The sequence below is a fragment of the Rhinolophus ferrumequinum genome, chromosome 23 (assembly GCF_004115265.2).
Source record: "Rhinolophus ferrumequinum isolate MPI-CBG mRhiFer1 chromosome 23, mRhiFer1_v1.p, whole genome shotgun sequence".
Lineage (NCBI taxonomy): Eukaryota > Metazoa > Chordata > Mammalia > Chiroptera > Rhinolophidae > Rhinolophus > Rhinolophus ferrumequinum.
The window spans coordinates 43,468,654-43,495,735 of record NC_046306.1 but is presented as its reverse complement, the minus strand read 5'-3'; the positions used below and the strand labels follow the sequence as shown (position 1 = coordinate 43,495,735).

At 46.3% G+C, this 27,082-nt stretch overlaps 1 protein-coding gene across 1 annotated transcript; it reads right to left on the bottom strand.

Annotated features, from left to right (window-relative positions):
* Positions 1-6,599: 6,599 nt before the first annotated feature.
* On the bottom strand, positions 6,600-7,519 carry SSTR4 (somatostatin receptor 4; the record flags this gene model as incomplete). Its single annotated transcript, XM_033094570.1, is given in 4 exon segments — positions 6,600-7,018; positions 7,021-7,246; positions 7,249-7,483; positions 7,485-7,519. Coding segments are annotated over 4 exon segments (915 nt in total), but the record flags the coding sequence as incomplete, so codon positions are not given.
* Positions 7,520-27,082: the final 19,563 nt, after the last annotated feature.

Genomic DNA, 27,082 nt, shown 5'->3' with positions numbered 1-27,082 from the left:
GGGAAACCATACTCTCTCCAGAGCTCAGAGTAAAAGCCTCTGAGGTCATTGAGAAGTTAGCAACATGCCCAGGATCAGAGTCAAGCCCCTAGTTTGTGGGTGGGTGTTTCTGGAGCCCAGGGTGTGTCTTTTAAAATCCAGAAGATCAAAAGGACACAGTTTCCTAAATAAGTTGATTGAGGTCTCCCTACCTAGGAAAAAGAGTCCAGGAAATGGTAATGGTTGGGTGGCCTTTCTCGATTTGGGGAGAGCACTGTCCCCAGTTCTGTTCCCCTCTTGTCTTTTCCATGCTACTGTCTGCCCACCTCCTCAGGGTACAGATCATGGCCACCACAAGAAAAAAGGTGATGGAAATAGTCCCTACCTTGATTGGTGTGGCAGTGAAACAACTGCAAATGTATATGTGTCAAAATTCATAGAACTGTGGACTTTAAAAGAGTCCATTTCATCATCTGTAAATTATACTTTAATAAAAAGAGATTTAAAAGAAATCACAGCCCCCTCAGAATGCCTGAAAACAAAAAAAACCAAAAAACCTGATGTAAAAAAAAGGCCAAAAAGAACACCCCCACTCCCCCACCCCCTGCGAAACAACTCTTTGCATCAGTCCCTTCATCTGTCTTCTCTGTCTTTTGGTTACCACCTGAATGGTGAACCTTCCTCTAGGCCAGTCACTGCACACTTAGGGGTAGACTCTACTGTTCTGCTCTTTCTCCAGGGCCATGCAGTTTTCCTGCCATCACACTGGGTTGGTAAGTGGGTGTTTGTTCTGTCGCTGGTCTGTATGTTTCCAAGTGTGTTGTCTTACCCACCCCACCACACATCTACACTGTGCTGGCACTGCCCTTGGGCAGCCCTGAGTCATTTTGACCCAGTCATTTCAATCCCCACACAGCAGCAGTAGATGCCCTTGGTGTCTTGTGATAATAGGAAACCACACGTTTTATTTTACCAAAGTCAATACTCTCATTCTAGGCAACATGGTTAATGATCTTGGATTTAAAAAAAAATATATTGGCTCTCCCCCATTTTCAAAAGTGCCCCATCTTATTGTACACTAAGCAAATTCATACGACTGGGGACCCTTCCTTCCAGTAGATACAAAGTTACTGAAAGTTGAAATAAAAAGGACAGTCCGCCAGCTGACCTTCCCTGAAAAGTAGAGGGCATGTGTGCCCTAGTTTACAAAGACTTGGAGTTGATGGGTTTCTTTGCAAGATAGACCCACACCTGTCACTGTGGTGCCATGGCTGGGTCCTACATCCTTAAGGAGGCTTATGAAGTGCTACTGATTTGTGCCTGCCAAAGCCTCTAGCTGGCTGGGCATTATCCACCCGCCAATGTTTTTCTAGTGACCTTGGGCACCTTCAGTGCCTCCTTATACAAGCCCTTTGTACATGTTGACCCCTCTGCTGAGATCCCTTCACACCTTTGGCCCCAACCCCTTCCTCTCCTGGTTAATTCCCATGCAGCCACTCCTGGGGAGCACTGCCGTAAGACAAGGTCAGGTTCTTTTAGTATGTCATCTCATGAAACTAAATTTCTTTTGTGTATTATTTTTACTTTGGTTTAGAATTGTACTCTCAGTTCTGTGCTTATCTGGTTAATGTCCATCTTTTGCCACTAACCAACCTCTGAACTTCATGAGGACAGGGGAGATATCTGCAGGCTCTCCCCCTGCACCTTGAAGCTATACTGCCGGACAGATGCAGAATTCAGTGTACTCTCTACATGCACCCCAACCTGCACACTCACCAGGACACTGACATGTACACACATCCAGAGCAGACCTTTGGGTATATATAGTGCGAACTAGTGGTGGACAACACTGTGGAGTTGTGACAGGGGACACAATCTTAGGATTTGGACCTTTGTGCCTAAGGAACTTGAGGCTATTCTTATCTACTTAGGGTAAGGGAGTGTGAGAGATGGGGACGATTCATGACCAACAGCCTACCAAAGAAGAGCTTTGATAACCAAATTTGAGGGGGTATGCCCAGTCAGTGCTCAGGCTTCCACATTTAATTTCTGAGGTAGCACAGCCAACACATGCCACATGTGCTTGGTTTTTCCTTTCATATCAGCCTTTAGCACCTAAGGGGTGCTAGGTAGGGCGTTTTTAATGAAAGTGAAGCCAGAATTTAAAGGTTAATATGAAAATAGTATTCATCTTTGCTCAAAGATATCCTGCTGACAAACAGGGCAAAAAGTCCAATGAATGACATGTCCTAATACATCTTCCCAACCATGTGGAAAAATCAAACACCTGGATTGTCACTGAATAGTAAATTAAAGGCAATTGTAAAAGGCAGAGCAAGTTCACTGATTGAGGGGTGCCTGGAGACTATTTCTAAATATGATTAAAAAAAATGTTTTCACTTATGTTGCAGCCAAACACTGTTCTTCCTGGTCCCAGAAAGCAGAGCAGCACGAAAGTCAAAGTGCCTTCACAGCCAGTGTTCAAGCAGGTAAAACATGTCAGTGCCCTTAGGAACCTGGCCATCTCCATCACTGACCTCAATTCACTGCACACTTGCTGCACACTAACCACGAGAGAGGGTTTTGTGCAACCAGCTGTAACGGAGACCTTGTAGTTTGTGCCGGCCACATTCCCAGAGTCATTCAGCCCCAGGAATTGCGAAGGTTCTGACACTGAAGAAGAGATCACCCAGTAGGACCCCAACTCTACTCCCTACACTGCATGATTTATTATTACGGAGCCAAGGGCAGTGGTAATGCTCATTTTAAACAAGTGAAGGAGAGAGCACTAAGCGTAAAGGAATGTTGTGTTCAACTTCCCATTGTCTCAGTTAGCATGTCTCTCCAGTGTTCTTGAGAAAGCATAGTTTACAGCTGGGAAGAACTCGAAACTTGTAACATCCCTTTGTGCAGAGTTGAAGTGGGAATCTGAGGCTTAGAAAGGTGAAGTCACTGCTCACAGGGCCCAGCTGCTGCTGAAATCCCTACCTCCTCGTGACCTTTCTTTCCATTACCTAAGTCTGTCTCTCCTTCAATCACCACCAACCATGTTTAAAAGGTTGCATTTTTAAATACTCAGCTGAGCATGAGTGTTGCCAAGACTCCTAGTCAGTGTCCCATCTTGCTCATCAGAGAGTTTGACCAGTGAGAGTCACTATGTAAGAATAAAGAGAAGGACCCCTGCCCGCACCCATGCTGGGACAAAGCCCAGGAGTTCACTCCCGTTTCAGACCATTGCCAGTGCCAAGAACTCCTTACCTCACTGCCATCAGCCTGAGGTATCTTTGCAGCTGAGTTCAACCACATTTATCAAGTGCCCACCACTGGGCACTGCCTGGCATTGGGAAACAAATAAGTAGCTCAGATTTAAAGACTGTGAAGAAGTTACAGTTACAGACAGCAGCACTGACTTACGGTGGATGCTCAAGGTAACTCTAATGGGTACTGACAAGTTAGGCCAGATGGTCCATGTCTGGGTGTGTTTGTGTGTGTCTGCACACACGTGTGCATGCATGTGTATCTGTGGCTTCAAGAGGTACTGCATCTTAGGAGCTTCCAATCCACATCCATGTCTCCGTTATACAGTAGAGACTTGGCTACGCATGTTCTCTCCAAGACAAATGTAGACCACCTGAGTGTACAGACTCTGAAAACCTGCATCTCACCTGGCCCACCAGCCTTACAAGACCCACTGGATCAGCACTGATCACATTTGACAGATCATTCTTCTGGCTGGCCACTGGAAGGGTCAGTATCCAGTGGTTTTATGCCCAAAGACAGTTTAGGTCAAGGTGTTTTCTTTTTTCAATCAGTAAGGGAGAATATGCAGCTGTGTGAAAAAAAGCATAAGGTTATACCTCTGAGAATCATGAGTTGGTACTAGAAGGAGCTCCTGATTTTGCAGGCAGAACTGTGAGGATCCTGGGGTTCAGTCACTGACCTCGGTCATATGACAACTGTGTCTGAGACCAAAACTCAGCTCTCAGGTTCTCTTATACCAGGAACCTGCTCACATCTGGTAAAACCCTGACTTTGGTCAGAAGGCTTCAGAGAGGGGTTTGCTCTCCCTCTCTTTCGCTTTTAGAGAGGAACCTTGGCTCATGGTGGAATCAAAGTGTGCCCTTAGGTCTTGCCCTTCGTGCTTGGCCCTGCCTTGATGATTTTCTTCAGCCTCCCAACACACTGCCTGTGCCCACGGTGGAATGTCGGCTGGCTGTCTGAGAACACCCAAGACAGGCAATATCTGCTAAGCTGACAGGTAAAGGATGTTTTTTTCCTGAAGCCCTCCTGCCAGGAATTGAGACCTCTGCGGAAGAGCAGAGGAGCACTCTCTTCAGCTGTCCCTCCCTCTCCTTCCCCCATATCTTCCGCTCACCATCAGGACCAAGCCAACCAAACCAGAAGTCTCATTTGCTCTGCTAAGCCAGCTGGAGTCTCCCACATAGCACTTCATGCATGTTTAATAGCATGTTTTCACTACACATTCCCGCATAAGTAAGCATTACAAGCATTTCCTCAGCCCCCACCTCTGCTTTTAGCAGAAAGCAGGACTGAAGCTCCTCTTAAGCTGACTTTGTCTTTGGGGGAAAGATAATTTATCCTTTGGTTAACATCAGGCAAAAGTTATGGCCTTTTACTGTGTTCAGCCTACATATATTTATTATCTACATCTGGCTGATGTTTTACTGAATGTTGACTTTTTTCTTAACTGGGTGATAGAGCTGCCTTCTCTATCCAAAATCCAGGCTGATTTCCATCTGCATTTTCTGGTCTTCCTTTCCCTCCCTTGGCTCCCCACCCACTCACCATCATGGTATAAACTGCCACCTTCATGAGGTCTCATCCTCTGATGCCAAAGGTTCAAGGCAAAAAAAAATTGCATCATAGGAGCTAGATGCGATTTATCCGCTCTGCTTTTTATTGCTGACATGCTTTTATGTCTCATAACAAACCCCACATCAGATCTCCCTAAACCTGTTCTACTCACAAGATAACTGTTACTAGCCTAGTACAACCAGGGTGACACTTGTGATTGCAAGCAATCATTGGTCCTGAGAGTGACAAAGCTGGTGCCCCAGGCTGTTAATACAAATCTCTTTTAGCACAAGAGCCCAGGAACAAAAGCAAAGGGAGTGTGCCTGCTGGCATCTCTCTCCCTCCTTTCTCTTTCTGTATATGCTCTATCCCCACCACAAGGCAGAGTGTGCACAGAGCAAGGGCACTGGCTGCCTCCACCGTCCGACAGTCCTCTTCCATGCAGAGTTGCTGTAACAAGTCACATGCAGATAGCTATTCCTCTCTGGCATCCTCCTGCTTTCTACCCCTTGAAAAATAGCCAAAAATTCAGGAGTGACTAATATCCTAGACCAGTGCTCAGAGGAATCCTACCCCATGGAAGTTTCCTTCTGAGGGCGAGTCCTTGGAAGAGGAGAAAACAGAGGATCTTTGATGCTCTTGGGGCTGGCACACAGACAGACTGTTGAGAGGAGGTGGCTGTGGGGGAAACAGGTGGTGGTTCTTAGGTGAACATCCAGGAGAGGCAGTCTGCTGGGCTGTAAGGGTGATGCAGACCCCCTTGGAGGTGGCCACACTGGGTGGGTGGTGAAAGGGCTCTTCAGAAGGTAGTAGTCTTGTGTCGCATCCAGCACAACACAGGCAGTGAGTGAATGAGAAGAGGCAGTGAAGGGTTAAGAAAGAAACCGAAGGGGGGTGGGGGGTGGTAGATGAGGGTAAAAGGGATCAAATATATGGTGATGGAAGGAGAACTGATTCTGGGTGGTGAGCACACAATGGGATTTATAGATGATGTAATACAGAATTGTACACCTGAAGTCTATGTAACTTTACTAACAATTGTCACCCCAATAAACTTTAATTAAAAAAAAAAAAAGAAAGAAACTGAAATCAAGAAAGTTATGGAACAGGGGGCCAAGGGTCTCACAGCCTCAAAGGACTGAGAGCCCCGAATTGGGCCGCCCTGTGGCTTTTATTGATGTTCACACAGGGAAGTAACATTGTTTTCTTCACAGTCTGTGAATTTCATACATTATACTAGGAAACTGATTCAAATTAATCACCCTTGCCTGTAAGCAGCGGAACCGTAAGTCTCAGGATGAACATACCTCCCCAAGGGACAAAACCTTTATGGTGAAACTTACTGATATGAATAGATGGAGAACTGATATTAACACATCACTGAATCTCTTCCCAAGCAGGTTGTGGGAAGGAATGCAGCCACAAAGGCAGAAGCTTTCCTTAGCCGGGGGAAGGTGGGGGTCTATGCCCAACTCTATCAACCCCGTGGGTTCTCCTGTTAGTCCCCATACAGCTGTGCCTGGCTTAGGTGTTCCCCCAGTGGGGAATCTTACCCGTCATTTGCTAATCAGCCATCCCCTGGGGCCAAACAGGGAGACATGAAGTGTAAGCACAAAGGTGAAGCAAAGTCCCTGAAAGGATTCATCTCACAGACTCTCCTTTCTTTAGGGGTAGGAACCAGGGGACAGACGGGTAGGCTGCTGCGTGACAACAGTCTTGGTGAGGGGAACCTGCTTGCAACTGGGTTCTTGTTGCGTGGGCTCCTGCTGGCAGGGGAGCAGGCGGCATATGCGTCCTGCCTTACCTCAGCTCTTGAGAGCAGCAGCCTAATAGTCCAGGGGCTCTTCCTCAGCACTGACAGCGGCATCCAGGAGGCACCAGCACAGGCAGAAAATCTGCTGGAAAGAACGGCAGAAAATCTCCTGGAAAGAACAGCAGAAGTTGTCAGAGAGAAAGCTGTATAGGATAGGTTTTGCACAGGTGTTGGCATAGCTGAGTATAAGGGACACGTGGTTGACCGTGGCATCAGGGCTGGTCACAAACAGGTTCAGTAGGTGCACCACATAGAAAGGCATCCAGCAGAACACAAAGACGGCCACCACCATCAGCACCAGCTGCTTGATCTTCTCTGAGCGTTTCAACTGCTGCCAGCTAGCCCACAGTGCCACTGCCCACATCTTGCCCACCATAAGCAAGTAGCACAGTCCCACCGCCAGGACAGGCGCAGGAAGCCCAACAGGAAAGTGTAGAAGAACGCCGACCAGGCCAGGTGCAGCCAATGTAGGTTGCAGATCACGACCTGGCCTCCCCAAGCCGGCCTGGTGCCTGCAAAGATGGCCATGGGCAGGGTGATCAGCAAGGACGCCACCCACACTCCCAAGTTACCTAGCTGGGCCACGTTGGGCCGCAGGTAGGTGTGGACGCGCCGAGGGTGCACCACAGCTATGTATTATAGCAGTGCACGCTGAGCACAGTCAGACAGAAGACGCTGGTGAACGTGTTGAGGCCGTCCTCTCTGAGCAATGCGCTGCACAGCACCAGTCTGAAGGGCCAGTGGCACAGGGCTGCCGACGAGGCCGCAAAGCGTACGCTCGGCAAGGAGAGCTCATCGGCGACAGCCTGGCTGAGCCGGTAGACGTTGGTGGCTGTCTTCATCTTGGCATAGCGGAGGATGACGAAGATGACTAACGTTGCCCACCAGGCCCACCAGGCAGACCAGCGCATAAATTCACTGGATGGTGACCATGCCCGCCCCTCCTGTGCCCCCGGTTACCGCCGCAGCAGCTTCCTCTGCTGGGGCAAAGCTAGCGTTGGCCGCCGGGAGCCAGGCTGTTTCAAGCCCTTCCTGGGCACCGGGGGAGGGCAGCGTCGCAGGGAGCGCTCATGAGCCCGGGTGCCCACCCGGGGTGGCGGGAGCATGGCGCAGAGGATGCAGCGAGAGAGACAGCGGGCGGGCAGCCAGGCCCGGCTCCGGTGCTCGGCTCTCCCTGCTGCACCTAAATAGGGGCGGCGGGCACCGCGCGAGAGCGCCCACGAATCCCCGCGCTGCGTGTCCCCCGCTCCGGAAAGCCCAGTGCCCCTCTGGGTTTTCCCACCTCTGCGGCTCCAGCCTCTTGGTCCTCCCTGCCCCTGGCCCCCCGGGCATCCAGACCCACTCTAGGTCCCTCCCAGACCCCTGCCCGGCCTCCCACCTCTGCTGCGCCTTACCCCAGATACGGTCTTTTCCAGACCTTTGCCGCCCACTCCCCTGCTTTGAAACGGAGCCCTCGGTTTCAGTAATGAAACACCCGGTGTGGCGGGGGTACTAACCTGAGAGTGCAGAGCCAATTGCCCAGCGCTTGATATCCTCCCCCTCTCCACCAGGAACCCTTACATTTCTGGAAGACTTGCAGGGTCTGTTCCATCACTAAACTCATTTTATAGAGGCTTCTACCTCGGTAGGGGTGAGTTCCAGGTTTGTCTGTGGCGCCAGCCGCCCCCTTCCCGCACTCCGCTCCTTGGCAGTTCCCAGGACATACTCAGGTAGATTTCGGTGTGGTTGAGATGGGGTGGATGCAGGGAATGGAGATGGGCACTCAGAGGCAGATGCCACAGAAGAAGTCCAACCTCTGACCCGAGTGCTGGGTGTGCAGGGCAGCTCAGACAGAGGTGGCCGACACTGGAACCAGACGTGTCAAAAACTCCAGCATGTGGACTGGCTGTCTTGGGAGGCGCATCTCCACCAGGGTCTCTGAAAGGTGCTTGTGGAGAGGACAGTCTGGAAGTGTTGGGCTTCAGGTTTGGGTTTCCTCCTTTCCCAACTCTGGAGAGTGTGAATTCTCCACCCCGGGCGGGAAAATTCTTGTCTGGACACCCAGCCTGTAGCCCCACCACACCCTCAACCCTAGCCATAGCCCTGCAAGTTGGACCAGTGCACGGCAAATATTATCAAGTGGGGATTTGCCTTGAAAAATTATCTGAAGGGTTGTGCTGGCCCTTTAGAGGCCCACTACTGAGGGGTGGTGGCCTGCTTGAGCCCCCAGCACAGTCCCGAAAAGCCTTTGGTGCCTCTGGAAGTGGCTCCCAGGTCACTAGGGTTGACGTCCCAGCTGCTATGGTGGGTGGCTGGGGAGGGGCATCAAGATGCTTGAGGCCAGCTGGAGGAGACCTTTCAGAGGAGGGGTTGGAGGCTATTCATCCAGGCCTTTTTTGGGGGGGGAGGAGGGAAAGGGAGGGTTGCACAGCGCAGGTGTGATCAGCATTTGTGCAACACAGTAGGTGATCCCAATCTCTGTTCCCAGTTTCTGCTACCCAACAGACTCATTTGCAATATTTGTCCTAGTGGTCCTCCTCTCCTTTATGGAGACTCCTTACCTGGGTCTGTCCTTCCTCTGACCCCATTTTCATCATTGCCCCTTAGGAGAAACCCCTTTGGGGAGGGAGAAGGCAACTTTGTCATTCTAGACGGTGCAGGTGTTTGGGGGAGAGGCCAAGAGAAACCTCAGACTTGTAGGGGGAGGACTATAGTGGATTTTCCCTTTAATCTTGGACTGGAAGAGACCCTTAAATGATCCCCCTACAGAAAGTCCCCTCTGGGCCCAATGGGGAGGTGTCCCAAGGCTGTTCCCAAGTCCTAGATGCCCCACATCTGCTGTCCTCTCTGTCCATTTAATGGCCAGCTCCCTCTCTTCCCTGCGATATATTCCTCATTGTCCTGCCTATCCTGTGAGCCTTTGGAATCCTTCCCATCTCTACTTGGAGAGTTTTCCTCCTAACATTTCCTGTTTCTGCCCCCTTCCGCCCCACAGATGTGTATACCTCGAAGCAAATTAAGCTAGCATTTAATAAGGTAAATATGTGTTGCTGTCTTCCGTGGTTATTAGAAAACAGTCCATATTCAGTGTGATGCATGCCACTATGGGAACATCTAAACCTAACACTACTGGAGTCTTGGGGTTAGGGAGACTGAGTATTCATCCATTTAACAAATGAGATGCAGATAATGCGCATGCTGCCTCACTATGAGGTGATGATCTACTGTGTGTGGGGCTGCAGGGACCGTGGATTTTCACCAACTGCTCTAGCAGACATATGGGAAAGTACCTGGCGTCATTCAGGAAGGGTGCAATGGTGGAGGCCAGGAAAGGCTTCACAGAGATGGTGACAAATAGCAGAGACGGTCATAGCAGTGAGGATGAAGGTAACCTCCAGAGAGATAAGCTGGCAGAGCAGGTGCTCCTGGGAGCCTGGGGAATGGGCTGCAATGCGGCAGCAGCATTCGGGACCTGGAAGGGCAGAGGGATGTCATGGGTGATGATGAGAGGTGGTGAGGCTGCAACAGACTGAGGGTACCTTGTGTGCCTGGCGGAGGCTTAAGATCTTCATCTGAAGCTGTGGAGAAGCAGAGACCTGGATAGACTGGTGTCAGTGTTAGAACTGAGGTCTACGTAGCTCCCTGGCTGCTGACAGAGGATGGCCTGAGGGTTGAGGTTTGTGAGGTCTGCACAGGGAGCCTTTGGGGCTGTTGCAACAGTGCAGGAAAGAGCTGTGTACTTGTGCCAGGACTGCTGCAGTGGGGAGCAGAGCAGGGCAGGCCTGGGGTATTCCGAGACCACATAGTACAGACAGGGCAGGACACTGCAGTGTTGTGGCCTTGAAACTCACCTGCCTGTTTCAAATCCAGCTCCACCTCTTACCAGATATGCAACCTTGGGTAAGTTCCTCAGTCTCTTCATGCCTCAGTTTCCACATCTGGAAAGTGGGCCTGATGACAGTAACTACCTGGTGGGGTGCTGTGAAGATCCATCACACAGGTGTACAGGCTGTGACTGCTTGGCTATGGGCAGCACTCAGTGAGTGTCAGCTGTCCTGGTTATTTCTTTTTCTACCCTTCTCTGGGTGGCCTTAAAGGGATGATGTGGATGGTGAGACTAAAGAAGAAAACTGCCTATCCCCACATGGCCCCACACTGTCTGATTTTCCAATGATTGGCTGCCTTCAGAGGGCAAAGGGTAAAGGTGATAATGTAGGCCATTGATAACCCACCCTGCATTATTATTATTGGTTTTGTTAGCTCTATATAGGTTTCTATGGACAATCTTTTCGTATCTAACTTTAAGCCTGAGATACATGGGGAAACCATTACTATTATCCCAACTTTGTAGAAATGACCAAAACAAAGCAAGCTTCGCTGACATAGGCTGACCCTTTTCTGCTTTGACTCACACCTTGATGATGGATTATGCTCAAACCAGATTCTTTGGGGAGTGAAAGAAGCTCTATTAGTAATTATGCTAAGACATAGCATCACCCCTGATTCTTCCAGGCAAACCAGGACATATAAATACTTTAATTAGGGGAGACTCTCCATTTTAATTTTATGCATCACCACATTAACTGGCAGAAAAATATTAAAGTTTGTTAAGCACTGGATTAACTTCTAACGGGCTGTCACTCCTCTCCCCAGAACATCATCCAGAGAGGGCTTTGTTGTTTTCATAGTAGAATAGAGATGTGCATTTCACTGACAACACCAGGAGCTGCTGGAGATTAAACTGAAATGTCCCGATGTCCAAGGCCCAGAGTAGAGAATCGTACTGTTTTCAAAAATACTCTCCCGAACATTTTGTGTTTAGGGAAGAATCACAGAAGCATTTGAGATGTAGACCACTCAAGCAACTGGATTCTCCAGATGGTGAGCATTTGCGCTGCTTGACTCCCTCCTGAGATGGATGTCGAGGGGGACATGTGCCTCTAGGTAATGTTTGGCTCATCCTGAGAAGGACACTTTTCTGCCTGTCCCATTTCCCTACTCTACTGTCAAGTTCCACTATGCCTCAAACTCCAGGCCTGGGTCAGGAGTGGTGTGCAGGGATTGGTAAAAGTATCTTAGCTTTTAAAAATTACTGAAATAAGGAAAACAAAGTTGAGTGCATACCAAGTGTCACTGCCTTCAACACAGCACCACAATGACAAAACCTCATGCACCTGAAGAATGGGAGGTTGAGAAATTCAGGGCTGATAGAGAGGTTCTTTCCCAAAGTCAAGAAATAATCGTGAAGCTGAATTACTAGGAGTTTTGAGTCAGCTGACAGTGTGGAGTTGGGGAGGTGACTTTGGAACACTTGGCATTTTTGGAGGCAGCACAAGCATACAACGTGACTGCCTTTGTCTGAATTCCAGCTCCATTGCTTACCAGCTATGGGACCATGGGCAAGATACTCAGAATCTCTGTGCGTGCTTCTACTTCCTCCCCTCTACAGTGGCGTTAATCCTAGCCCTGTTGCAGATGGGCTGTTGTGTGGGTTAACTAAGTTGACATATGAAACAGAACAATGTTTGACACCAATAAACACTACATGTATTTATTATTAACACACCCAACCAGGGTCTCCGGTACTTGGTAGCTGAAATCTCCTGGGCTCATCTGTTTTTGACCCAAGTAGGCTGACATTAAGTACAGGTGTTATCGGAGAACAGGCCCTTCTTGGTGCCGTGTCCAGGTTCTTGGCATCTCGAGCAAAGAACTGAACAAGACACAGAAATACAGTGGTGAAAGAGCAGTTTATTAGAAGCAAAAGTGCACCCCAAAGAGAGAGAAGAGGATCAGAGCACACGAGGATGGGTCAAGGGCCCCGACTAATGGGGCCTTGGTGGTTTGCTTTTCTTTTCCCTGAGAGGATGGGCTGCTCCTCTCTAGCTGTGGGACCACTTGATTGGTACCTGTGATTGACAGGAGGCTATGACTTCATCTTTTTAAGCTACACATGTTCCTTCCCAGAATTCAGTCTGTTATAATGATATTAATGAACTTCCAGGAATATGTATGATATTATAATGACGGTACATTGAGGCTAAGGTGAGATGGAGGTCGTTGTGGCCTTTACTGCGCAGGTGTTAGTGACCACTCTAACCTGGTTAGGTCGTCCGTGCCTTCTAATGTCTTAACATAACAGTGGCTAATGATTATGGCAGATAAGGGAAAACTTTGGGCATAGAGGGGAGACTTGGGGGAGGTCTCTGGGCGGTCGCTCCCCATAATGTGCAGGAATGTTTGGAGCCCCCATTCCTATCTCTAACTGCCTGGCTCATTTCCCCTGAGAGGTGTGATCTGTGTAATTCTCTATGGGAAGTTGAGGGACAGGAGTTCTCTTCTTCTGTATCTGCTCCCTGCTGAATGTGGTCATTGTCTCTGCCTGTCGGAGATTCACGGAACTCTCGCTCTATCTGATCTTAAATTGTGGGGAGCCATAATTTCTTGTTATTCTGTAGCCTTGCAGACTGGCTCAGTTTATGGTTAACTTGTTTTAGCTCTTAAGGCATTGTCTCTGCCTACACCTGGAGGGTGCTTGCAGGCTGCTGAGGAATGAGGTGGGAGTGGCCGGTTCCCGGACACAGAGGACTGATGATTATCAGGGTAATTGGTGGGCTTTGTCATTGAGAAAATGACTTTGGGGAAGTTTCAGTGATTTTGTAGTTTCTATGTAGAAGTTAAAAATTTACTCTTAATGAGATAATGCACACTCGTGATTGTTAAGCTGCACATACACGGATGGTATAAATTGGTGAAGAAAAGTAAACGCGGTGCTTCAGCATCACTGGAGTCCGATCGATCGCATCATTACATGTGTGAGTGTCTTTTTTCATTCCCACTCCCCCATTCAGGTACTGTTCAATTTGTGGCGGCTGGCTCGTCACATTAAATGAGAGGAAGGGTCTCGGGACCCACCTGGAAGAGCACGTCGTTCTCCTTGGTCAGGGGGTATGATGTCCCCTAGATGAGGAGAGATAAATTTTGGTTAATAGATTAAAAGCGCTGGCCTCAGAGCAGGACTCAGAGCTACTGACGCAGAGTGAAAGTCCATTTTAGCTTCATGGGGCTTTAACTAGTTATTCAGGCAGCATTGTTTACCCAGGAGTTGAAATGGTCTGGAAAGAATGTTGGGCTACAATGATTACAATTAACAAGCTTAAATCACAGGCTTCTGGGTAGTTATCTGAGGCAGGGGGTGAGAGATATTCTATGATTCAGGTTAGGAACAATCTTTAGTTTAAGACCAATAAACTGATTTAAAAAGTGATTAAACCCAGGGACCAGGGAGCTAAGAAACTAGGGAAAAGGAGACTTAAAATTCCTATAGTGAGGGGGCTCTCCCATATCATGTGACCCTCTTTCTCAGAGTTGGTGAACTAGAAGGAGCAGACATTACTCCTGGAACATGTTTGTGGGGACAGAGCCAGGAGTCAGTTTCCAGGCTCTTGGCCTCATGTGGAAAGGTGCTGGCTTGGGTAGTAAATGGCCATCAACTGCGATCAGATGGCCATCAGCTGTAACCAGTGAGCCATTGGCCACTAATATAACTGCTGAGGCTATGCTAGCAGCAGATGGTGACTGAGCTAGCAAATGTGGATTGTGGACTGTGGATTGCAGAGAGGCGGATTACAGTTAACAAGTGAGGTTGGTTGGCAGAGAAGTGGATGGCAGGTTGCAGATAGTGCGGCTCCTGCTTCCTGTATCTCCAACCCAGCTGCCAGCGAGACTATAGTGGTATGACTCCCCTGTGTGCGGACAGAGCCCCATAAAAGCAGTTTCCAGGCTCTCGGCCTCACATAGAAAGGTGCTGGCTCAGGTAGTAAATGACCACTGACTGTGATCAAATGGCCAGCAGCTGTGGCTAGTTGGCCGTCAGCTGTAACTAGTGAGCCATTGGGCACTAATATAACTGCCGTGGCTAGGCTTGCAAAAAATGGGGGGCTAGCAAGAGGATGGTGGCTGAGCCAGCAAGAGCGGATTGCAGTTAGCAGGGCGGATTGCAACTAGCAAGTGGGGTTGGGTGGTAGGCAGAGAAGCGCACGGCAGGTTGCAGATCATGTGCCTCCTGTTTCCTGTTTCTCCAACCCAGCCACCAGCGAGAATATAGTGGTGTGACTCCCCTATCTATGGCTCCGTGGGTGTTCCTTTTTGGCCTCACCATATCCTGCGTTCTTATGTGGGGAGAGGGACCAGAGATCCTGCATGGTACCCTGCATGACAGTCTTGTTGTTGGGATGTGAGAGGCTCGGCACAGACCCTGCTAAGGCTGCCATAGAAGAGGAGGCCCCAGCCCTCACTGGGAACAGGACAGGGGATCTGACGTAACCTCAGCTTCCAGGCACTCATTTCCCTGCAGGCAAAGTGCCCTCCACAGGCTTCGTATTAGTCCCATTGGGGAAATTCACAAACACTGATACCTGAACCCTGTCCCCAGACACTCTGACTACTTGGTCTGGAGGGGAACCCAGGCATTTGAATATTTTGTAGGCTCTCCAGGTAATTCTAAAGGGCACTGATGCAACATTTTACTAAATGGAATTATAAAGAGGTAGGCAGCCTGGGGCCACACTGTGCAGAAATCACTGTGCTGGAGGGAGCGGCCAGGAGAAACATCTAGAAAACCAAACAGAGCCCCCTCTGCTCGAGGAGCTGAGAGCTCCTCTGAGAAGGGCAAGGGGCATTCTTGGGTCCACTGAGCAGAAAGAGGCTGGAGTGGCTGGCCCTCAAAGCTGTCCTCTCCTAAGTCACTAACTATGTACCTGAAGGGGAACCAGCTATTGTGTTTCTCCACCAGAGGAGAAAATCTAGTGAAACATTCATGCTGAGTAGAAGTGGTGGGAGACAAAGTCCATTTATCAGATGTTTCTCATCTTACCTGTCCCTTTGCTGTGGGATGTATATACTCGGACCTGTTTGGGGTCTGTTGATTAAAAATCTGGCGTCAGGTCCAAACTTCTCCCCTTATCACACTGTTATAAGTTGTGCAGAGCTGGAGCTGGGCTAGGTCAGAGGGGCCTTCTCCGGCTGGTGAGAGGGTCAACCATGGCTACACTTGGTCCCAGCTGCTGGAGGGCCGTCCCATTGAGCTTCCCAGGCTAGACAGAGGGTGGAGCAGGGGCCTCAGCCCCTCTTCAAGCCAGAAGGGATAGATCCTTTGTTGGAAAGGTGAGTGTCTCCCCTACTTCCATACTTCCAATGTGCTCCTCATGCCTGCAGTCTCCTGGCCTGGAAGCATCTGGACCACAGGTTTCTGAGAAACAACCCCTTCTGCAAACAGCAGTGCACCAAGGAGAGGCTTGGCCCTCAGCAAGGAGAGCAGTCCTGAGAGCCACTTCTGTCACCTGCTGGTTAGAAAATCATCTCAAGTTCTCTCAGTACTCAGCTTAGATTTGATGACTTCTGCCACAGAGCATATTAAAGGCATAATTTATCCAGAGATAAGTCCCTAGCATTGTCAGAGTGATTTACATAATCACCTCTTCTTTAGATTCCCCTCTGAACTCTGGTGATATGTAGACAATGTGATGAGAAAGCAGCCCCACTCTGCCCCAGAGACCCAGCTATCACATTCAGTATAAGGGAGAGGGTTTCCTTTAACAATGCATTACTTATTAAATGATTTCCTCAAAAGAAAGTGGATGTAAAATCATATGAGATAAAAGTCAGCAGGAAAAAGGCACAGGTCTGGGAAAGGTACAATGGAGGTACAATAGTATCCAAATTACGTAGACACTGCTGTCAACCCTTTGGAGTGAGGAAATCGAGTGCCAGTCTGATCTTTGGGAGTTGTCGTCGGACTGCCTCAGTATCCTGGCCTCATCACTCTGCATGTAGAAGAGAATGAGCTGGAAGACAGAAAACATGGGTTTCATTCTGAACCCTCTACTTACCAGGGGTATGAGCTTGGGCAGCTCACTTAGAGCAGTGGTTCTTCAAGAGTGGCCCTAGGCCAGCAATATTCAAATCACCTGTTGGAAATATGCATCCTTAACCTGCTGAATTAGAAACACAGAAGATGGGGACCAGCCCTCTCAGGGATTGACACTCAAGACTGAGAACCCAGCCTTTCTAAGCCTTGTTTTCTCATCTGGCTCTCTTCCCAGAGTTGTGAACCAGTATTAGGAAAGATAATTTGACATGAATGCTCTGACATCTCTAGACCAGTGCTGGCCACATGGGCTACTGAGCACTGGAAATGTAGGGATGTGCTTTAAGTGTAAAATATACCTCAGATTTCAAAGACTTCGGATATACAAAAGGATGTAAAATATCTCAATGTCTTTTATATTGGTTACATGTTGAAATAACATTTTGGATATAGAGGTAAAATAAAGTATATTACGAAATGAATTTTTCCTATTTCTTTTTATTCTTTAATGTGGGTATTAGAAAATGTAAATTACATTTGTGTCTCACGCTATATTTCTACAGCATTAGAACATGTAGGATATCACCACTCCTACACCAATGCTATTGACATGCTGGTCCTGCATTGTCAGAGCTGTAGCCACTAGACCCAGGTGGCTCTTTGAATTTAATTAAAATTGAAAACAAACTGGGCAGTGGAGATCTAGAACATTCCGTTTTAATGGAAAGTATAGCACTAGAGGTTAAAAGTAGGGCCTTTAGGGCCAAAGTTTCAGCCATTTTTGGATGCTTCCGAAGCTCCACCTCCTCCTCTTCTTTGTGGGCAGATTACGGATTTTGTTTAGGACTTCATTCTAAATGCACTTAAGTGCTCAATTGGTTCCCTCCCAAAAATCCGTGAGGAGTAGAGGGGTGGGCATGTGGCCCAATTCTGGCCAAAGAGACATGAGGGTACATCATTGAAGTTGCAGGGGCAACTTCTGGGAAAAGTTTGGCTATTTTCTCCTGGGGATATAAAGGCTGGAGGGGCTGCAGTCACTTAGTGGCTGTGAGGTGAAAAGCTTGTCCAATATGAAAGCCAATATGTTGAAGAAGGTAGGGCAAAAAGCAGGAAGGCACTAGGGTGCTTGGTAATAGTGAGAGCTGATGAAGTAGCCAATTCTGGCACTGCTCCCACTGAACTTATTTTTATGTGTGGTGATCCACGTTTTTGTTGTTTTTAATGCGTTCAGATGTGTTTTCTGTACTTGAAGCCAAAAACATTCTAACCCATTCTTTTTGGCCAAGTCATGGACATTTTTAAGCTGTACTTTTCTCATCTCTAAGACATGAACACAAGCGTTCTTACCTCATTGAATTAAGTAATGTGATAATAATGCAAGCAAACATTTATGTCACACTTGGCTATGTGCCAGATTCTGTGCCAAACAGTCGACTCATGTGACATACACAGAATACTCAGGGTAGGATCCTGAACCTCGTATGTTATTAACACTTAGCGTTATGATCATTATTGTTACAGGAACCAGGCTATTAATTCAGACACTCTGTTCTTAGACATTTCACTTGCAGTGGGAAGAAGTAGCCTTTCTGGGCCTCCTCCTACCCCCACAGGAGGAAGATTACAAGACCATCTGAAAAATATGTTCGCTCCTATGTCAGTTTTGGAAATTCAAATCCTCTCACATTTGAATAACATAGGAATCAATACGTAGACAAGTGCCTGCCTGGTATTCAGATTATAATGCAGAGATTTAAGAATAGATTCATAATAAGATTCCTGCAAATCTATTTGGAAGCTAAAAGCGCTCATTGTAAGAGTGATTCTAGGTGGATGCTAAACTTCTGGAGTTTAGGAATGGGGTTTTTGCTTTGTTTGTACACTACACTCTACCTGTCATTATCTTGTGCACAGACTGAGCAGCTTGATAAATAGTCTATTTCTCAATGCTCTGTCAAGAACTAAGGAGGGTTTAAGAGTCATCCTATTTGAAAGCTAACCAGCTACGTAGCCTCCCACAATCACATGGAAGCTGGAAAAGATAGGAGACTCCTGGGTTAGAGACAAGGATTTTATTACACAGGGCACAGCGGGTAGCATGAGCTTCTGTTTGCATGAATCACCCTACACCCAGCTCATGGGTGACAAAGGAAGGTGGGCCCAGGTTGATGTTGCACACAGTGGGTTTACTTCAGAGTTGAGGAACTCTGAGTTTAAGAAATCTTAATCTTATACGGGGTAATAGCATACATATCTGACCAATTATCTTTATTATTTTGATCAGGAAACAAATCAGCCCGCTGCCCAAAGAGACATTATCTCTGTCTCCTAAGTCTGTTGCTATATGAACATCCTTGTGAAGATAGTTCAGAGCAAAGGCTGTCAGGGCCTTGGTGCACAAGGTGTGCAGAAATTAATGGGAGAGGCATGGAGAATTATCTCTCAACACTCTGCCTCATTGCATGAGGCAGAGTAGTAACCCCAATCTGTCACCTCTCTCTCTCCCTTCGTTTACACTCTTTCTCTATCTAGCAGGGCTACTTGCTATTTGCATTTTGCGATAAGCTGTCCCCCACCCCCATCTTTTGATGACCCATCACTATCTAAATAAATTATTCTCAGCAGTCCATGTTCAGATTATCAGGGAAAGAAATTTGACTGGTCCAGCTTGGTTCCAGTATCCTGTCTTGGATTAAGTAGCTGTGGCCAGGGTCAGTGTCAGTTGACACAGTTTGTTCACCCTCTACATGGGCAGGAGGGGCAGATTCTTTTAGGGGAAGGACAGGGAGACAGCTTTAGTGAAGACTCAGCCAACAAACACTTATTGCGTAACTGGTGTCATCATCATTAGTAGGAGTTGTCTCTTTAGAAATTTTATAAATCATTTATATTAAAAGAGTTATCAAATATGACTCAAAAACTTCATCAGAAAACAGTCACCAAACAAAGTCATTTAATTATATTGTCTGCATTTTCTGAATATTCAAAAAAATAGATTGTGCCATCCTGCTGAGTGTGTTCAGAGCAATGCTTAACAGCTCCTTTTATTGCTAATGGCTTGCTGGGTTTATGCTCTTTGGAAGGTGCCAGGATTATTTGTGTTGTCACTGAAATGTGCTGTTTATGTAAATCTTACTCAGAAAAAACAGAAAATCAATTGAAAAGCCAACCTAGCAGCCAGAGAAAAGGCAGCCCAATGAAAGGGATTAACAGGAGAAAGCAGCGGAGTTCTGGAAAACAACAGCTGCCAACAGAACGCACTGAACAGAAGCTATACTTCAAGACTGTTCCCTGCCCTGTTTTGTTGAATGTAAATGGAGAAGTCAGAATAAGCAAGTCTGGTCCTCTTAATGGCTTTTCTTTTTCTCATCTCCATCAATGGAATCCTTCCAGTTTTCTAATCACTGGCCTCTCAGAAAACAAAAGGCTCTAAGCATGTGAATGTGTCCTTCAGTGTTGAATGGATTTGAATCTTGTATTATACTGTATAGATTTATTTACACTTTAATCATTCTCTGATAATGAAATGGAAGAGCTGTCAAAATGGAGAAGCCCAATTAAAGTTTGCTCAAGACAAAGCAGAAGGTAAGAAAGGGCCAGTCGTGCACACTTGGACAGCACTAGTCTCTAGTTTGAAAAATGTCAAAAACCAACATTTAACGGGGACATTTGGAGTGAGGGGAGTGGGGCTCCTTTCCTCTGCCTTTGGACCTATCTGTATCCCTGCCTTGTTTCCCATAACTGGAGAGGCCTGCTCACCTGCTAACCACTTCCCAGGTTTTGGGACTGGTCATCCTCAAGCAGTCCTGCCTCAGACACAGAACATTGAGTCTGCCTTCCTCCAAACACACACAGGAACTAACTCTTCCCTTCCCTTTGTACTCCAGACCCTATCTTACTGCCTGTGGCTTTTCTCTCTTCCCTGCCATGTTGCCCTGGGCCCTACAACTTGGCAGTTCAGACAGCAGCTTTCTACCTGTATAACCATTTTCTGTCGAAGGCTGGGGTCCTCGGGCATTTGTACATTCATTCACTCACCTAAGTTTTGGTCAGCTCTAGACATTGGACTAAGAATTTTAAGAAATACAAACATGAAAACAAAGCCTTGTGTTTCTCTTGAGAGCTCACAATCCACTGTGGGCAGGAGACAGGCAGATAAACAAAGAACTCTTCCAATGCTTGAGGGCCAGATGGGAGGTTGGATTAGGGTTCTGGAAGCAAGGAGGAGGGACCTGGCCAGACTTCACAATGGGAGACAATTTGAAGACTTACTTAAATTTCTCCTTTACGTCAGAAAAGGAGTGGCAGAGAAGGAGGCAGGAGGGTGGTGGCTAGGTGGGCAATCCAAAGACCTCCAGGATAGAGCAGAGGGCTCTCTTTTCATGTCTATCCCCGTCCCTAGTGGTACTTGGGTGGGTTTTACCTCACAGAGAACATTTCTCCTCATCATTGACAGCTAGAGTTAGATTCTGGGTGGTGCCTGCACTGGAGGATGTTTGAATGTTGACACTGTCTGAATAGTTTAATGTGACTAGAAAAGAGTGACTTGGGCCGCATTCAGAGTAAAAGGAGGTATATTTAAAGTTCACGTGTTTGCTCTTCTCTGTCAGCCCTTTGAAAGCTGAGCAGGGGGTCATCTTCAAAGACAGCATCTGGATCAGCCCTGGGAAATGTGTTTTCATAGTATTAGGAGCAATTACACCAGCAAGTTCCAACTTTTCTGTTTTACTAACACAATTCATGCTGAAAATCAATATTTGCTGAGTGATGACTTGACCCTCATCTTGCAGAGCCCCAAGACTGGAGCTATCACGTTTCTCTAGAGCACTGCTTCTCAGAATTACTTAAGGTGTGTGGTCAAATGCAGGCCTTGGGCCACCACTGACATGAGACCTCTGGGGTGGGATGGGAAGCTGTGGTCCGGGATCTACATTTTTAACACACTACCCAGATGATTCTAATGAACACTGAACTTTGAGAGCCTTACTCTTGAAAATCGAAAAAAGGATCTTGTAAAGAGACTAGGAATTGCCACAGTTAATCTGTGTGGAGGACTCGGGAATGATTTATAACAGGTTTTTCAAAATCTAAGGTTCCTTTGAGATTTTCTGGTTAAAGTGTAGGTTCTTGGGCCCCTAGCTTCAATAATGGAACCATAATAATATAAAAATTCTGAGATGTTCTAAATTAAATTACAGTGGCCAGAGAATGACAGAAAAAGACAGGAATGAATAATGAACCTGTTAGTAGTCCTGCACTAGCTGACAAAAAGACTGCTCACATTCCTGTATGCATGTTTGATCTCTGAATGAACCTCCAGGCGCCTATTAACTGACCACAGGAAGCCACCACATTCTGCATATGCATGAACTTTCAGGACTGTTGCCTGTAACCTTTCAAAAGTAGTAAAATTTTCTTCCTCACAGTCTGTGATCCTATCATAAAATTTCTTCCACTTCACCTTTTCTATCCCCCCTTATCTGTAGCCAATGTAAATCCTTTCAAAACAACTTACATCTTTCCTCCCCAAAACATCATGCAGAAAAGCCGTCATAAACTCCAGGATGAAGGACGCTTCGCCTTTTGTACCTGGTGCTGCTGCTGGTGGTTTAGACTTCATGTCCCAGGACTTGGCCCTTTTTCTTGCTAGCAGTGGCCTAATAAACTCTTTTAAGAAGACTTGCAGCTGTGGAAGTTAAGTTTTTTGTTTACCAGCCAGAATATCTGGAGCTGGAGCTCCAAGTTCTGCATGTTTTATAAATCTTCGGTTACTTATGAATCAAGAAATGATGATTTTGGAGCAAGCGCTGGAATGGATTTTCAATTTTCTTAACATCATGAATTTGTTTGTTTGTTTGTTTAGTCTGAGCTCCATGATTTGAATGAGATGATTTTTATAGCCTCGCCTATAGCAAACCGAAGTGATGGGAGGAGCAGAAGGTCAATAGACTTTGAGATGGTGGACAAGGACTTCTTAGGTCAGCCTGAGGGAACAAGAAAACTCCCAGAGAAATGGGTTACCTGTGTGAGCAGGAGACTGCTAGTTGTTGTTACTCTAAAGAAGTCTAGACCAGTGGTTCTCAAAGTGGGATTCCTGAAATAGCAGAATCAGCATCACTCTGGACTTGGCTAGAAATGCAAATTTTGGGACCCACTGCACTCGTTCTGAATCATAAACTCAGTATTTTCATGAGCGCTCCAGAGGATTCTGTGTTCAACTTTGAGAACCAGTGCTCTTGACTTTGTGTGGAGACAGAGTCCCATAGAGCAGTTTCCAGGCTCTCGACCTCACGTGAGGAGGTGCTGGCTCGGGTGGTGAATGACCATGGATTGTGATTGGTTGGCCATCAGCTGTAACCGGTTAGCCACTTGGCTACTGATGTAACTGCTGGGACTGCGTTGATTGGTTAGTTGATTGGCAGACAGAGAAGTGAATGGCGGACTGCAGATCATGTGGATCCTACTGTGTGTGTCTTGCCCAGCCGCCAGCAAGAATATAGTGGCATGACTCCCCTATCCATGGCTCCATGGGTGTTCCTTTTTGGCCTCACAATATCCTACGTTCTTATGGGGGGTGCGGGACCAGAGACCCTGCATGCCTCCCTGCATGACAGAGACACTGCAGCAAACTTCTCAGTCTCAGTGCTCACACTTTCTTGATGGCCATCTTTCATCATCTTTGGAGGATTTAAGCCAAGTTCTTTGTCTTTTGTGGAATAAGGATGCTATCTAAAGTCCTAGTAACATTGTTGGATGATGTAAGATAACAAGGATTAAGATTTTTGCTTTGAAAAAGTGGTATATGAAAGGGGAAAATAGTAACTGTACAGTGGAGAGACCTGGTGAACATTACCTTAAACCAAGGGATGGAAACTCAAATCCACAACAATGGGACAAACCAACATCACATAACACCTGAGATAATGCCCTGGCAAGAACACCAAGCACATCTGTGGCATTACTGTCCAGAATGCACAGCCTGAATTAATTCATTAGGGAATGTAATGCAAACCCAAACTGAAGGACATTCTACAAAACAACTGAAATACGCTTTCTAAAACATCAAGATCAAGAACACTGTGAAGGAATGCGGGGCTATTCCAGCTCAAGGAGACTCAAGAGAACTGGCAACTGAATGCATATAGTTCTGAGGTGGATGCTGGGCAAGGAGGAAAGAGCTATCGAGGGCATCACTGGGACAACTGACAACATTTAAATGTAGTCTGTGGGTTTGATTATAGTATTGTTAAATGTTAAATTTTCTGATTTTGATTATTCTACTGTGGTTATGTAAGAAAATGTCCTGTTCTTAAGAAAACCCAACTGAAATATTTAGTAAGCATGCAGGATGGCTCTAACTTACTCTCAAATAATTTAGACAAAGAAAGAGAATCTGAGAGAATGATAATAGGGCAAAATGTAAATAATTGATGAATCTGGGTAAATGGTATATGAAAGTTCTTGGAATTATTATATATATATATATATATATATATATATATATAATACACATACATATGTATAATAGTTCCAAGAAATTTCGTATATCCTTTACTATATAGTAAGTAAAGATCTTGTATAAAGATATATATATATATATATATATATATATATATATATATATATATATATAGAGAGAGAGAGAGAGAGAGAGAGAGAGAGAGAGAAGAGAGAGGGAGAGACAGAGAGACAGAGAGACAGAGAGACAGAGAGTATTCAAGTTACTATCATGGTTGTTTTAAGTAGTGAAACTATGGGTGGTATTTTTAAAAATCTGTTTCTCCTCAAATATTCTGTAATAAGCATGTACTGTACTTGAAGTCAGAGCAGAACAAAGGAAATGATAAAAATGATTCTTTTTATACATACTCCAACTGTCATTTTCTTTCTTCTGGCTAAAGGTATCCATGTCTACTTCTCTAAAGGACTTGAGATAGCTTAGAGCCAGAAACACACAAAACCAAGCAAAAAAGACCCAAACCACATATACAAGTAGAAAGTATGTGTGTGGAGGGGGGCTGGGGGAGAATTTAGCTCATTTCACTGTCAATGAAACCATTTCTTCCTTTGCTTTCTCCTATTCTTGGAAGCTCGCTTTTTTCTAGACACTAGTCTACTGGTTATGTCTATTCCACGTGCATTTTTGCATGTTTCCAGGAGACTTTTATTATCAGAAGGATGCTCTTTATTCTATCCCTGTCATGGCTGCAGTTTCTAGGTCTTTGGAGAGGCACTAAATTACCTTCCTTTTGCTTTTCCTGCCTTGCTAAGCCTCTCAGCTGTAGGAGAGAATCATCTTTTCTGGTACTTTTAACATTGTTACTATGTGAAGATCTAGACAATACTTGAAAGATGCCAAATACCTGAGATAATGGCTGCTATTTTAAGAATCTTCCTTCTATTCAAACAAAGTTATGAAGATAACACATACAGATCACAGAAGGCTGCACTACAATGAGTTTGGTTTCTGAACATGTAAACAGTACAGTAGAGGAGTCTCTGGATTGGCCTGCAGGGCTGTGGGGTGAAGTCAACCATAGACCTCTGCCAGTAGCAGCAAAAATGCTTGGATTTCCCTTCCACACAATGGGTGGTGAGCCTGAAGGAAATGCCTCAAGCAAAGCCGCTGCTGAGCTAGAACTCCCTGTCCTCATCTTCATAGGCAGTTATGAGGTTGTCCCAGTCCACATGTCTTCTTTTTTGTATATTTTGGTTTTTTTAAGACAGATTTATTCCTACTTTACCAGTTATAAGAAATAATACAATTTCTTAGAAATATCCAAGAAATTTCTTATGTGTTTGTGATAACTTTCTAGAACTCTGTGGGTGTACTCAAGAGAAGAGTCTAAGCAGTGACTGATGCAAAGCACACTCTATTTAATAGGCTGATCATAAAACAAGGTCATTTATCATAAAAGAGCTGGGTTTAGATATGCTTGGTCCATAGCACTTCTGTTCAATATACCTGTTGAATAAATAAATAATTGAATGTCTAACCAACTACTGGGAGCTTGTAGGCCTCATTTCCTTTTACAGAGTGGCATTCATGGATTACCTGGAGTAGTACAGAACTTCAGCCTTCCTGGGTCGCCAGATAAGGTCCACGCATAGCAGTACCCTGGCCTTCAGCTGGTAGCTTGTCAGAAATGCAGAACCTTATGCCCCACCCTGGAACCTCAGAATCAGAACCTGCATTTTGGATCCCTGGGGGGGGGAGGGCGGTTGCACTGTTCATGAAAGGATGCAGCCGGGGGTGCAGGTGTGCCTGTAAACCCCAACTTTGGTGGAGGAGGAGGAGGCAGGGCTTACTGAAAGGACTGGGAAGAGCAGGCTGCTCACAGAGGAGGCAGATGCACCCCCAAAAGACATTTAAAAATGATGTCACTTTTAAATATGTTTGAGACGATGTTATTTGAAGGAGACTTGTGATAAATCTTCACTGAAGAAACAGGAGGATATAAACTTATTGCAGCCTGAATCTGTGCTGAACACTATGCTAGGCATAATACACGTGTGCACATGTATGTATGTGTGTGTAGACACAGCTATTCATGTATTTACATGTGAATACGTGTATATACATATGTGTACGTGTGTCTGTGTGTGTGTATTTGTGTATCTCCATCTCCTTTCCTCTCATCACCCCAGGTACTTGAGCCACCAATCCCATCTTGCAGGTTAGGAAGGTGACGGGTGAGTGGGGAAGGTCAGTAACCGTCAGGTAAGGAATGAGCCGTAGGGAAGTCTGGCTGCCTTAAAACCTGCGCCCTGCTGCTTCTACTGTACATCTTCCATTTTGCATAATATGAATTCTTTTCTGACCCTAAGCATGTCCTGATCTGTTCTGATCATTGGATTATGTGTATGGGTGGTTAGGGGTCCCTGCGGAGTTCCAGTTACTACTGTTGTATAATAAATCACCTGGCCTGGCAAATCTTAGTTACTGGAAAAACCGAACCTCATCTGCTGCACTGTAGTTTCCTGGTAAAGGATCCAAGTGGGGCCAAGCTGAGGTGTGGCAGGACCTATTTAGTGGTCATTGATCCTTGTCTTCCCTGTGCTCTGCAAGCTCACTGTTCACCCTTTGTGCCTCAGTTTCCTCACTTGACAAGTGAGCTATTAGTAGCAATGGCTCCTATGACTACTAGTATCAATATCAAATGTGGTGAATATCAAAAGAGATAATACATACTGTACGCTGTTTCTAATACCCTGCCTGAGACAGAACAGCGCCATGAATCGTTGCTGTTACTGCAGGCAGTAATAATGGTGCTCATGTAAAGATGCTGCACTTATGGGAACACAAAGTACAGTGAGCAACTCGCAGCAAGATGCACTGAGCAGGTGTTGGGGAAAGGACATGTGAGTGCCAGGACCAGAAAGGTGGTGGGGCAGTGGTCCACAGTGGGAACCCAGGAGCTTCCCTCAGACCAATCCTAGAAGCAAAACATTCAGAGTGGCCACCCCTCAGGAGGGCACACAGTGCAGGCTAAGACTGGACAGATGTGACTGTGGGTCTCTGGGAACCAGCCTCCAAGAACCTGAATATCTGATTGCTAAGTGGGGTGGAAAGCTTTAAAGTCTAGTTTTTGTTTTTCGAGATTTTTGTTTTGTTTTGTTTTTTAATG